Source organism: Artibeus jamaicensis, unplaced genomic scaffold (assembly GCF_021234435.1).
Source record: "Artibeus jamaicensis isolate MK-2021 breed Jamaican fruit bat unplaced genomic scaffold, CSHL_Jam_final scaffold_1964, whole genome shotgun sequence".
In the NCBI taxonomy this organism is placed as follows: Eukaryota; Metazoa; Chordata; class Mammalia; order Chiroptera; family Phyllostomidae; genus Artibeus; species Artibeus jamaicensis.
In genome coordinates, this window is record NW_026522030.1 from 13,518,437 (window position 1) to 13,531,212 (window position 12,776).

The 12,776-nt window shown below is 43.8% G+C and overlaps 1 protein-coding gene across 3 annotated transcripts in view; it reads right to left on the reverse strand.

Moving 5' to 3' along the window:
* Window positions 1-9,933, reverse strand: part of SLC44A1 (solute carrier family 44 member 1) — a 171,325-nt gene extending 161,392 nt beyond the window's left edge. The window contains exon 1 of one of the 3 annotated variants that reach the window (XM_037152845.2): window positions 9,619-9,933. In XM_037152845.2, the coding sequence (XP_037008740.2) occupies window positions 9,619-9,654 (36 nt within the window). In that variant the 5' untranslated portion in view covers window positions 9,655-9,933. The remainder of the gene's footprint in view (window positions 1-9,618) is intronic. The other 2 variants (XM_037152844.2, XM_037152843.2) reach the window with 2 other exon arrangements.
* Between the last annotated feature and the right edge of the window lie 2,843 nt (window positions 9,934-12,776).

Here is a 12,776-nt window from a genome sequence, read left to right on the forward strand (position 1 = left end):
GGAAAGACTCTTGCATATGGAATAGCTACACTTTGGGGTTACTGAAGGGTGCTAACTTTTTATGGTATCAGCGTGTGCTGACAGCGCCCCGACAGGGTCATTCCAATCTACCCAGCACCAATCAATAAAGTATACTCGAGTCAAAACCACATGAGCAATTAATATCCTTCTGTTAACTTTTATCAAAGTCACAGACGTAAAAGGGTATCTCTATGCTTTAAATTGAGTTAATCTGGTTATCAGCAAGACTGATCATATTTAAATACTAGCTTACTGTTTCCCCTTCTGTAAATTAGCTATTTATTACAGAAATGCAATTTTTATACTGAAGCTCTTTATAGCATAGATATCCTAAATAGTGATGTGAATCTTCAGCTTTATTATTGCTCACATAAAAATAAATAAGGCGGGCAGCACTCTCTTTATCTTTCTCTCTTCTGGTACATTTCATTCAGATAGGATGGGATGAAAAGGAAAAAGAAAATTTTAGGGAAAAGAAGGAAAAAATGAGGAGCAAACAAAGATAAATACATGGAAGTGAAAAGTCAGAAGAGGACTTCTCTAAAAAAAAAAAAAAAGGGAAACTGAGGAAACCAGAGGGAAAAGGTTATACTGACCCCCTCACAGATCTCTGGGGGCCCACTGTGTGTGGGAATACTAATTAGCTACTTAACCACTGTTCCAACCGTAAATGCTCCTCTTTATCCTGAAGCCACCCTTGCCTGAGAGGGGAAGAGCCAGTGGGGGTGGGGGAGAGCAGTGGCTGGGGCAGTACCACTGGGGGGAACAGGAAGATAATTGTGTGCCTTGCAACTATGAACTGTGACAAGTTTTATACTGGAGCTATCAGTGAAGTATTAGGGAACACTACAGAAGTGTGATTTAAAGCAGAAAATGGCAGGACTGTGTAGCAGATACTACTGGCTGCCTACCGAGTCATGAGATCCTATTTTTGTTCCTGTGTTGCTCTGCCCTTCACAGGACTCAAACGAAAGTCCTGGTACGTCCAAGGCAGCCAGCCAGGAGGTCCTCTGCCTCCCCATCACTAGAAACTGTTTAGGGATGAGTTTTCCAGTTAAAGGAAAACCACTGGAGTTTGTCGGCTCAGCAAAAGACAGCTTGGAAGAACGAACCAAGGGGATCATGACAAGAGCTAAGGGAGGAATAGCTACCTTCCTCCAAGTGACAAAAAGAGAACTCAGGTCCTCGTTGACATCATCGAGCCACTGAACTAACCAACCTGGAAGTCACCCTACCTCCAACATATATAAAGCAATAAATTTTCCTTAAAGTTCCAGCTATTTAGATTTAAGGGATTTTGTTTTCTTTCTTATAGAGGAATTCATCCTAAGTGGTTCATAGTGAAAAAAAACTTACAAGATTACAGTCCTACCAAAAAAAAAAAAAAAAAACCAGCAAGCTTTAACACCTTTACTGCTACTGGAATGTCTTAAGTAACCTCCTATTTTCAATTTTTCCATCTTTTTGTTATTTTCCTTATTTTCCATTATAAAAATATATCCAGAAATCAAAAACTTCTGTTTAACAACTTTCAGAATATCTGTCTGGCAACCTTAAAAATTAAAACAGAAATAACTTTCAAGAGTTTCCTGACTAAATTAATGTCTAAATATTTGGCTGTGGGATGTTGCAGAGAGCAGCTAAAAATAATAAAATTATTATTTTTACAAAAAATGCAGCAGTTTATTTAACAAATAAGTAATTGTTAAATTAAAATAATAAATATTTATTAAATTAAATATTTGTTAAATAAAACCCATGCTATGACTGATAAGAAATCACAGAGAAGTCCGCCAGGAGGGGAAAAAATCTAACACATCCCACCCCAGAGTATATTTAAACATTCTACAAAATGCAAATCTCTTTCAAAAATCACCTCTTAAAAAAGCACTAAGTTTGATGCAATGCATTGGAACATTATGCTATGCTATATTCCAAATAAATGAGAAAACAAAAAGTACTAAAAGGGAAGACATATCATCGTGCCAGAAACCTTGGGCCATTTTCATGGAGTGAATTCCTGCAGTAGAGGTAACAGTGCCTCTTCAATGAGTGAAGCTTTTCCTGAGCTTAAACACTTTTTCTTTATAACACTACACATCAAGTTCCATCAATCTACACATGCTGGAAAAGCACCAGCACTGTAAATCCAAATGGCCCATTATTGGAGTGGAGTGGTTTTCTCCCATCCACCTTGACCTGGTAACTAATACCTCAGAAAGTATACCTGCTTCATCATACATGAGGTACATACCGGCAACATGTAAGCTGCTTAAGACTGCTGCAAAAATTCTGTTCAGAATCTTCTAAGGCATTTGTCCTTTAAAAAAAATTTTGTATTGAATTGTAAAACACCAGAATTGCTAAGATAAAAGTTCATCAGCATCCACCCTTAGATGGGAATTTATTCACATACTGCATGAGCACTCATCATAGACCAGATACCAGCTAAGCCCAGAGAATAGCAGCAGTGAGCAAAGCATGTGCGGTCCACCATTACCAGCTGCGTCTAGAAGACCAGGGTCAGCAAACTTTTTCCGTAAATAGTTACGCTTGTAGGTGATAAGGGCTCTCCCACAACTAACCACTTGACTCTGCCTTTGTAGCATAAAAGCAGCTACAGACAACACCAGGGAAACTCTACGCCCCCAGAATATACTTATAAAAATTGTGTATTTATTGTTACATGTTTAAGCTTTAGTTACCTTCGAAGTACTCTCCATCTGATGCAATACCCCTATTGAGACATTTTTCCACTGCTCGAAATAGTTTTTGAACTTGATTTTGATGCCTTTTAGAGCTTCTGCTGTTTTTTGTTTCACCACTTCCACAGTGGCATAACATTTCCTTTTGGGGACTTTTTCATCCAGGAAGACAAAAAAAAAGTCACTCGGGGTGAGATCAGATGAATATGGAAGGTGGGGCACAGGGGTCATGCCACTTTCTGGTCAAAAACTGCTGAACACCTAGCACAGTGTGGGCAGATGTGCTCAGAAATCACCCATCAAGAAGTGGGCAAACACACTGAAAGTCCTCCACAAAGTTCACTGAAGCTGCACACAGCCTCTCACAACAACGCCAGCCGGTACACTGATACAACTGACACAGACGGGTTCCCAGAACACTCACCTGGTGGGGGAAGCCTGTGCTGCAAGGGGCCCACCCTCCATAAAATAATTCCATTTTGCGGGGGTCCCCCCTCATATATAAATGAATGTGTGTATGTCCCAATAAACACTTTATCTGTAGACCAAAAAATTCAAATTTAATATAATTTTTATGAAATAAACTTCTCATGCAATAGTGTTCTTTTGATTTTGTCAACCATTTAAAAAATATAGATACCATTTTTAGCATTCTAAGCTTGCAAGCCATACGAAAACAGGTAGCTGACCAGATTTGGCCAATGGGCTATATAGTTTTGCCAACTCCTGGTTTAGACAGTAATATTAACTGTGTAATTATTTGCTCAAGTAGAAAATACACAAGGCTGTGAGAGTTTCACGAGGAGACATGGCCTGGTTTGAATGATCAAGGAACCCTTTCTGAAGCAGTGACTTCCAGGCTGGAACTTAAAGGTTAAGTGGTAGCCGGCCAAAGGCAGGGAGAAAAGCACAGGGCCTTCCAGACAAATGAACAGCATGTGCAAAAGCCCGAAAAGAAGGAATGCAACTGAGGGAAGAATCCATGAGGTTAAAACACAAAGACTGAGAAATATGGCGTGAGATGACGCTGGAGATAGAGAACAACCACACAGGGTCTTGCTGGCTAGGGTCTGGGATTCTGGCCTTTGTCCCAAGAGCAATCAAAAACCACTAAAGAGTTTCAACTAGGAGAAGGTCACAATCAGCTCTGTATCTTTAAAAGATCACTAAGACAGCAGTATAAAGAAAAATTAGAAGGGAGCATGAATGAATAGAGGGAGATCTATAAGCAAGGTTCTGGCCAGAGAGGACAGAGGCCTGGACTGGAGCACTGGCAGGGGTGTTCAGGCTAAAGAGGCGAGATGCCATGACCAGATAGGAGCTAATGAAAGGCAAGCTCCCTCCGTGATTCAGGTTTCCAGTTTCCACACCAGGGGAACTTCAAAAACTTCTGATGCCCAGGCAGCACTCCCGGACAATGAAATGAGAACCTCTGGGAGTGGGACTTTGGCATCAGTGTTTTCAGAGTTCCCAAGTGTTGCCAATGTGGAGCCCAAACTGCAAAGATGAGAAGGCCTAAGACATTAACAATGAAAAGTACCACAGAAAAATCAAGAGAATAAGGCAGTAACCAGGTTTCTAGTACTTGCTACCTCATAAGGTATCTAGCTCTCTGCCTCAACTACTTCATATCTCTTAAATTCTAGTTTAGCTTAACAGAAAAGTGAGGTAGCAGGGCAAGTTCTTCTCTAACACTACCCAGAATTCCAAAAACCGGAGCCAAAATTATCAAATTAAAATATTTTTCTCCCTAGGTGTCGAGGGGGTGGCAATAGAAAACAGCTATTAACTGATCACCAGTAGCAGAATATAGAATATATTCTTATAAATAATCATCTTCCCCAGTCAATAACATTTTTAATGACAGAATTAACACATCAAAGAGTATTTGATAGTATTTGTTAAGCCTGGGAACATTCTAGCTAAACTACATTTACTATGTTGCTCCTCACATAGTAACTGCAGAGGTTCACAAAAAAGTTCACAATAGTTGCATGACTTTAATTTGGAAGTTACTCCATCCAAAATTTTATTGAGTGGACCTTTTCTAAAGATAAAGTGAGCTTCAATGTAATATCTGGGAAGCATGCATGTGAACACAAATAGCGGCAGAGTACTCAGATTCAGAAGACCTGAGTTGAAGTTTGGGTCACTCAGAAGCTCTGTGACTTCAGCCAACTCTCCCTGTCTCCGGGTCTCAATTTCCTTAGCTATAAATATGGAAGCAAAATCAACCTCAGAGTTATTGTAGAAATTAAAATATGAAAATGGCTGGGAAAACAGCAATGCATTTATACATTACTTCCAGACAATTTTAACACTACCTTTCATTTACATATTTTGAGGGTGGACCTTCTCTGCTACCAGCAGTATTCTGAAGAAGTAAAAAACAGTCTTCGTGCAATGACTTGCCATTCCAGTTAGCACAGATCTACTCTGCTGGATGTACTTTAAGGGAAAAACTTAGTTCCTGCTGGTAATTCCAGCCACACTCTTCCAATTTCATTTTGATCATCTGACTTCAAATTCCACAAAGCAGATGGGAGACTACAGTATTATTAAACATCTGTTAAGGAACAGTTAGCCTAAGCAAAAGTTAACCAGTATCTGGGAACCACTCGATTGTTTTTCATTACTCCCAAGACAAGGTACGAAAGCTTTAAAGAGACAGTTAAATACATAGCTCTCAATGTGAAAACTATGGGACAAGGCAGTAGACAAGTACCATTTCTCCCAAAGTCAGACAGATGGGGCAGTCTGCTCAATCAGAAAGACTGTCCTCCATCTTTTTCACAATTTCTAAGGTGAGAACTGAAGGACATAACCCTTCAGAATACTTGCCAAATCTCCTGACCTCCAAAGCACTGCTGTGAGAAATAATAATCTAGCCATTAACAACAAGGACTTAGGGCAATTTGCTAAGTAATCTTTCAAAAGCTTCCTTCACTCCAACTGGTTTGTCAATGGGAAAAGAACATTTAATACATCTGAAGATTTCCAAGTGAACTTTGAAGTTTATTATAGGAGTAGAAATTATGTCAGGTTATAACAGAACAAACAAATTATGGAGAGTTGGGAATACATTTTAGGAGTCTTAGGGAGGATCAAGGTTGGGAAAAAACACCCCAAGACTACCTCACTTTTACGTGCACTTCAAAGAAATTTTTAGGGCAAAACTATCATATGTTGGCTTGTTTTGAGCAAGTGCTATTATTACCGAACAACTTGCAATGGTCACTAAAAAGAAAACAAAGCATAATTAAGAGTCTTATAAGAGCCCTGACTTATTAGCCCTGGCTGGTGTAGCTCAGTGGATTGAGTGTGGGCTGTGAACCAAAGGGTCAAGGTTCAATTCCCAGTCAGGGCACATGCCTGGGTTGCTAAGTCCCTAGTGGGGGCCACGTGAGAGGCAACCACACACTGATGGTTCTCTCCCTCTCTTTCTCCTTCCCTTCCCTTCTATCTAAAAATAATTTTTTAAATCTTTTTAAAAAGAGCCCTGACTTATTAGACACACTTAAGATTCTTAGGTGTACATACTCAATACAGCACAAATTATTTTGCCAATAATTTACTCCTTCGGCAATGAAATACATGTTAGTATAGAATGTGACAATTTCCTTTTATCTAAATCTGAAAATAGGATAATTATTTTGGTGACAAACTATGATACCCAGATACTGCCAAGAATATGAAAATACCAGGACAGACTGCAAAAGATGAAACGGTTTGGAAGACCATAAACTCTCTTAAGAGAGTCTAAAACAAAGCAAGAGATGAGCAAAAATAAATTTATTTCAAAAGTGAATCTCTACTAGAAAAAAAACACGCTATATTTACATTGATAAAACTTGCCAGGGCTTTACCTCTGTTGACAATACCACTGAGAAAAGCTAAGATGAAATGCAGATTACCTCAAAGCAGTGTTTTGATGTGCCTCGCAGGTTATCATTAGAGTTTGCAGACAAGCTCTTTCAAGATGGTATAACCACTGTTCCATTAGAAATATAAGCATTGAGCAAAACACCCAGGAGAAAAGGAAAAACCTGCTCAATTTTGCGAACTGATACTACCACTAAGAAAAGGTGAATTTCAAGTTAAACAGTTCATATCTGAGCCTAGAAAAGGATGCCTGGAGGAATTAGTCAACCAGCCCATGAAAGTGAAACAACACTTGGATCAGGGCTGAATTGACATTCAACGTGACTTGCCAGCTAGATGTTCAAATCTGTGTATATAATTCTCTTCACTGACTGAGCAACTATTGCTGAGCAACTATTATGTACAAGGTACAGAAGGCACTGCAGTGGATACAAAAATACAGAAAACAAAAGTAATTCCTCTACTCAAGAAGCTTACAATCCAGCAGAGGGGATGAAAGAAACATTCTGCCTGAGAATATAATAGAGGCTTCTCAGAGAGGTTCAAAGTGGTATGGAGGTTGCAAACTGAGAAGATTTCATCCTGCTTCCCTATTTTGTTCTGATGCAGTATTATTCTAAAGCTGGTGATGCTCCTGAAAGGAGCGTTAAAAAGTCAGCAGACTGGTAATATTTCATAAATGAAGAATGATGCCAAAATCTCAAATAAGGGGGAAAAATGACCTCTTTCGCACAAAACCTGCTCCTCCACTGAACAAAACAAGTCCCTAAAGCTGAACTTAAAGGCATGTGACAGGGGCTGGTTGGTTATAGGAATTCACAAGAAAAAAAAACACACCCCTTGGGGTGCATGACATGTGTCTTGTCTGCAGAACATGGCTTTAAGGAAACAGGTCTCCGGGAGGAGGAAAAAGCAAAGAGAATGCATGTGACAGCATTCTGAAAAGTCGGATAGTGAGCTAGACAAATGCCAAGACTCACTCACTACCTGTTATTACAGCAGCTTTGGTGCGGCATCCATCCCTCCCTAATTTAACTGTTCAGGGACCGAACAAGCTATCCATAAACTTAATACTTTCCTGTCTTACAGGTATTTTACCATCAAAAGAGGATGTAAAGTTACCCAGTTCCTAAAAGGAAGGATAAAGATACCTTTTTGGCGACAATAACATCTAAGTAAATATTTGATGAATAACACCCAACTTGATTCCCCCTCCATCCAAAAATCCCCACCCAGTTGAAAGGTATTGTGTAATTTTACACCTTTACTTGTTAATATGAAAACCATGGTCTCACACTACATATGGTTTTTCTTTGTTATTTTAACACAATGAGAAGGTTTAACTAAACCAATCAGCCTATGATCCTACTTGGGGAAAAAAAAACTACAGATAAGCAAACATGGAAGGAAGGAAGGAAGGAAGGAAGGAAGGAAGGAAGGAAGGAAGGAAGGAAGGAAGGAAGGAAGGGAGGGAGGGAGGGAGGGAGGGAGGGAGGGAGGGAGGGAGGGAGGGAGGGAGGGAGGGAGGGAGGGAGGGAGGGAGGGAGGGAGGGAGGAGGAGGAAAAGGGAAGGTGAAGGAAGGGGAAAAAAAAGAACTGGAAAAACAGGATGGATACTTGATAAGGCATAAATGTCCTCCATTCATCTGCAATTCTAGTCATTTTTTAACAGATCTCAGATTTTCAGAACAAGTATGCAGGTTATTTAAAACTGAGTTATATATAGTCAGTTAGCAGCAGCAAAACACTCTGGCATTATCACAGATGCTAGATCTCTGGAGGAATTTTTTTCCCCAGACTAGAATTTCTCTTCGCTAAGAACCGACCAGCCTTTATTTCTAAAAACAAGAGCCCTTGTCACCCCCTAAAACAAACAAATCGGAGACCAGAGTAAAATTCTGCGCTAATGAAACTGTGAGATTACATCCCAGGCGTTGTCAGAGCCTATTTTTCATGCACCCCCACCAGACAGTTTGATGCAGTATCCCTGATTGCTTTTTATCGTATTTGTAAATACACTCACTAATCCACTAAATTGGGTAATTTACAAACAGGTCCTCTCAGTTATTAGTGGCTAGCAGTCAAGTCCTATTACATTTGATCCTTATACAGTCGTCTAAACATTTCCACCCAGGTTAAAGGCTCTGATCTGCGAGAAGAGAGGGAGGTTGGCAAAATTTGGATGGGGGCAGGGTAGAAGCTAGGAGAAATCTCTGCATCTCAGCCCTCGGCGACAAGACTCAGCCAGTGCCCACAGAAAACTAAATTCGGCACCTCTTCCTCCTGTTACACTGGCAACAAAGAGGGAGTTTCCGTAACGCTCCCGTCACCCACCAGGTGCCCAATCTCCTTCCCTGCCCAGTCCCGGCGCTCCCGCAGGGGCCTCAGTATGCACAGAGGCCGCGGGGCCCGGGGGCAAGGCACAACGGGGGGATGCGGTGGGAGACAGGCGCGCGGGATCTAGGAAGTGGGCCATGGACGGGCTCCGGGACCAGCCTAAACGCCTGAACCCGTTTGGGGGGCGGCGAGCAGGAGAAAAGGGACATCTAATAGAGCAGAAACTGGAAAAAGGTGGAAGAGGGGTGAAGAGCCCCTGCTGGGGGCACTCCTCCGGGGAGCACGGAAGAGTCGGCGGGTGGGGAGCGAGGAGACGCCACCAAGCTAGGCGCAGACCAGCCAGGCCCGGAAGACGAGGGACGGGGGCTGCCACCTGGGGCAGAGAGGAGGCGCCAGTGCAGCCTCTACCTGCAGGCGGGCGGGGCGGGCCGCTCAGGTGTGACTGGGAGGAGGAGGCCCACTGGGGAAGGGGGGACGGGGGGCTGAGGGCGCCCTGCGGGCTGGCAGCCGCGGAGCCCGCAGGGGGCGTCTGCCGGACTGGCGCGCGGGAGAGGTCGGGGCTCCGGAGTGCAGGTGGGCTGAAAGGAGCAACGCGGACCGCGGGAGGCTGCGGGCGCCGCGGCGGCGCGGGGGAGGCATCCGGGCGGGCGGCCGGGAGGCGGGCGCCCCTCACCTGCGCGGCGGAGGAGGCGGAGCTGCAGCAGCCCATCGCGGGGCCGGGGGAGCCCGGAGGCGGCGCCGGGCGCGCAGCTACGCCCCGGAGCCCCTCGGCATGCGAGCCGGCGGGCGCCCGGGGAGGGCGCGGCCTGGCCCCGCACGGCTCGGCGGCGGCGGTGGCGGCAGCGGCTCGGACAGCGGCGGGTACTCAGGAGGCGGCGCGGCTCGAGGTGGACGCCGGCCACATCCCACGGCGGCGGCGGCGGCGGCTGCGCGGCTCCGGCTCCGCTCCTGCTGCTGCAGCTGCTCTCCGGCGGAAAGGGGCGGGCGGCGGCGGCGCCTCCCCCTGTCCCCCGCCTCCCGCCTCCCGCGCCCAGTCCCTCTCCCGCTCCCTCTCCCGGGCCGCCGCCTCCTCAGCGCCTCGCGCGTCTCCCATCAGACTCCCCGCCCCCAGTGCAGCGCCGCGCGGGCGGCCGAGCGGCGGCGGCCAAAACGAGGCCGGGCCCTTTGGCGCGCGTCGGAGCCTGCGCGGTGCCGATCCCATTTAGCGGTGGCACCGAGGCAGAGCGGTGCCTCGGGGCGAGAGGGGCGCCCGGGGCTGAGGCGCCCGAGGGCTGGGCAGGCTCTCAGCGTAAATGGGGCCGGGTTGTTTCCGGACCCGGGAGACACAGGCGAGGCACGCGGAGTTGCTCGCTGTCCCCGCTAGGAGCGCAACGCGAGGTCCCCGATGGCTTCTTACTGCTCCGACGGCAGCTTTTTATCCAGAGGAAAGGGTACACAATAAACCTTCCACGAAGAAGGAATATGTGATAGAATACCAGGAGAAACAGGCATCTGTTGCTACCGGCCCCGTTCTTCGGTTGTGAAAACTGAGCCTTGAAGGGGACCAAGAGCCTAATGAAGTGCACCCAAGGTCAAAATTGTTATAAAGACATAAAGTTCTCCAGGTCTCTCAACGCAGAGCAGTACTGGATCTGAACTAAGTTTTCTTATACAGATGGTAGTCCACAACAATCGAGTATTAATTCATGCGTATTTTTTGAAATTTACAGAGGACACACTAAGTTCCAGTAACTTGTAGGTACTGTGAGTAAAGAAAAAGAGAACAAAAGAGACAAGCTTCTGCTCTCTTACGAGCCCCCGTGGTTCCTGTAGGGTGGCAACAAGTTATAGCAGACCTGGTCACTACCTTCAAGAAATTTGCAGCCCCAAAGGAGTCCATGGGAAATAGTGTGAGATGTGAAGAGTTATTAGATGACAGGAATAAAACTAAAGATTGTGGTTAATAATAAGAGAACCATCAATACCAAGCACTGTTATAAGCCTTTTATGCTTCATCCTGTCAAAGAATGTCTCAAAGACAGAATGAGTTAAAAAAAAAAAAAGTTAATTTGCAAAAATGCGAGGGAATGAGACTCTAGAAGGCATGACTATAAAAGACAGCAAGTTTTAAGGATTACCAAAAGTTTACGGGGGGGGGGGGGGAATAACACAGAAGTAAGTTGGCTTTAATGTGCTTTGGAAAGGAAACCCAAGCAAATAAAAATAGGAACCTGGGGACAGCCAAAGAAAAGGCCATAGAAGAGTTCCTATTTGGTGTGTTCCAGTATCATTCCTAGGTCTATGACTGGATGAATCACTTAACCTCATTCTCCTCCTCTGTGAAACATGAATGACAGGGATGACCTCGAAAGATTGTCAAGATTAAATAACATCAGTAAGCACTCAAGAAGTCCTGCTTGAGATCATTAAGTTTTCCTCTGCATTCTCCCTATGTTTTCTTTCAATTTGATTGGAAACTCCATTATACTGCTGGGGTGGTGAATCCTCAGTATGTGTTACCAGTAACATTAGGTCATTAAATAGGGGCAAAAAAATAAAACTTCAATGACTCCAGTCCCAATTCTGCACAATTAGATTGCAAACTCCCTGAGAACAAGGGAAAACATTTTCTCCTTTGTATCTCCCTTAGCAATCTCAAATGTTTGTTGAATTATTCAATACAGCCAGGAATAAAAAACATTCCCTTGAAATTTTCCCTCAAAGCCTCAAAGTACATCTTGTTTTTAACTGAGGGAGGAGGCTGAAAGTAAAATTAGAGCCTTAAACAAGAAGCCATCTGTCTTCCTTCTTTATAATCAAGGAAAGAGGAGTTGTTTCTCTTAGCAGAGTCAGTATGGGAGCATTTCTCTCAGATTATAAAAATCTTTTTGGCTGCTGTAGTTATTCCTTGTAATAGCTAGTGCTTATTTTGTAATTAAAACTACAGAAGTAGATAAATATGGAACAGACTGTGGCAGTTCTTCAGGAAAAAAAATGTAGTTAACTTTTTTGAAGGTCTCTTTCCAAAACATGGATGCTGGGCAAACATAATGGAAAGGGAACATATTACTTTGTACCAAAGTGATCCGAACTCCAGCTTTCCCTTTCAGGGTTAATAGAACTATCAAGTTCAAAGATTCTGTAACAGTGCTTTGCAAATATACAAATTATGTATGTGTGTACCATATATGCATATGAATGTAAGGTTTTAAAATTATACCTCATCATTAGCACGAGAGAAACTAACCCTCCTGAATTTATAGTCTGTACCTTCTAAGGATGAGTCTCTTTCCCAACCTCCCTCATATCCAAAGAAGCCTCATAAAAGGAATGATTTAGAGGGGGCCAAATTACTGTTCCTTTTCATTCGTTCTGGTAAACAAGCACACCCAGCATGCACTGAAATTAAACTACTGCAAATTTGGAAATCTCGAGGGTTTTTTTTTTCCCTAACCAGTGATCAGGGTACTGATCACACCACCAAGAGATGTCTATCATCAAGGCAAGTCATTTGGGAAAGGCTTAGCTTTGTTTTTCTTTTGAGAAAAAGTGTGTGTGTGTGCACGTGTATTTAAATAAAAACTTATGTAAGAATAGCATCTGCACTAACCAGGATAAAATTATAAGGTCTATCAATCTTGGTGCTGCAGGGTAAAAGCGGATCACCAGCTGAGCCAACCAGAAATGCTTCCCAGTGGTCTAGTATTGCCTAATTGGCCATGTGGATTCCAGGATTTCCAGCTTCTGACGGAGGGCTTAGTGCTGGTCACTCTTGGGGGGAGGGTGAGGGGATGGAGGGAAACATTGTCGTAATGGTCTTTCTGATTATAGTAATAAAGCCTGACTCATTGT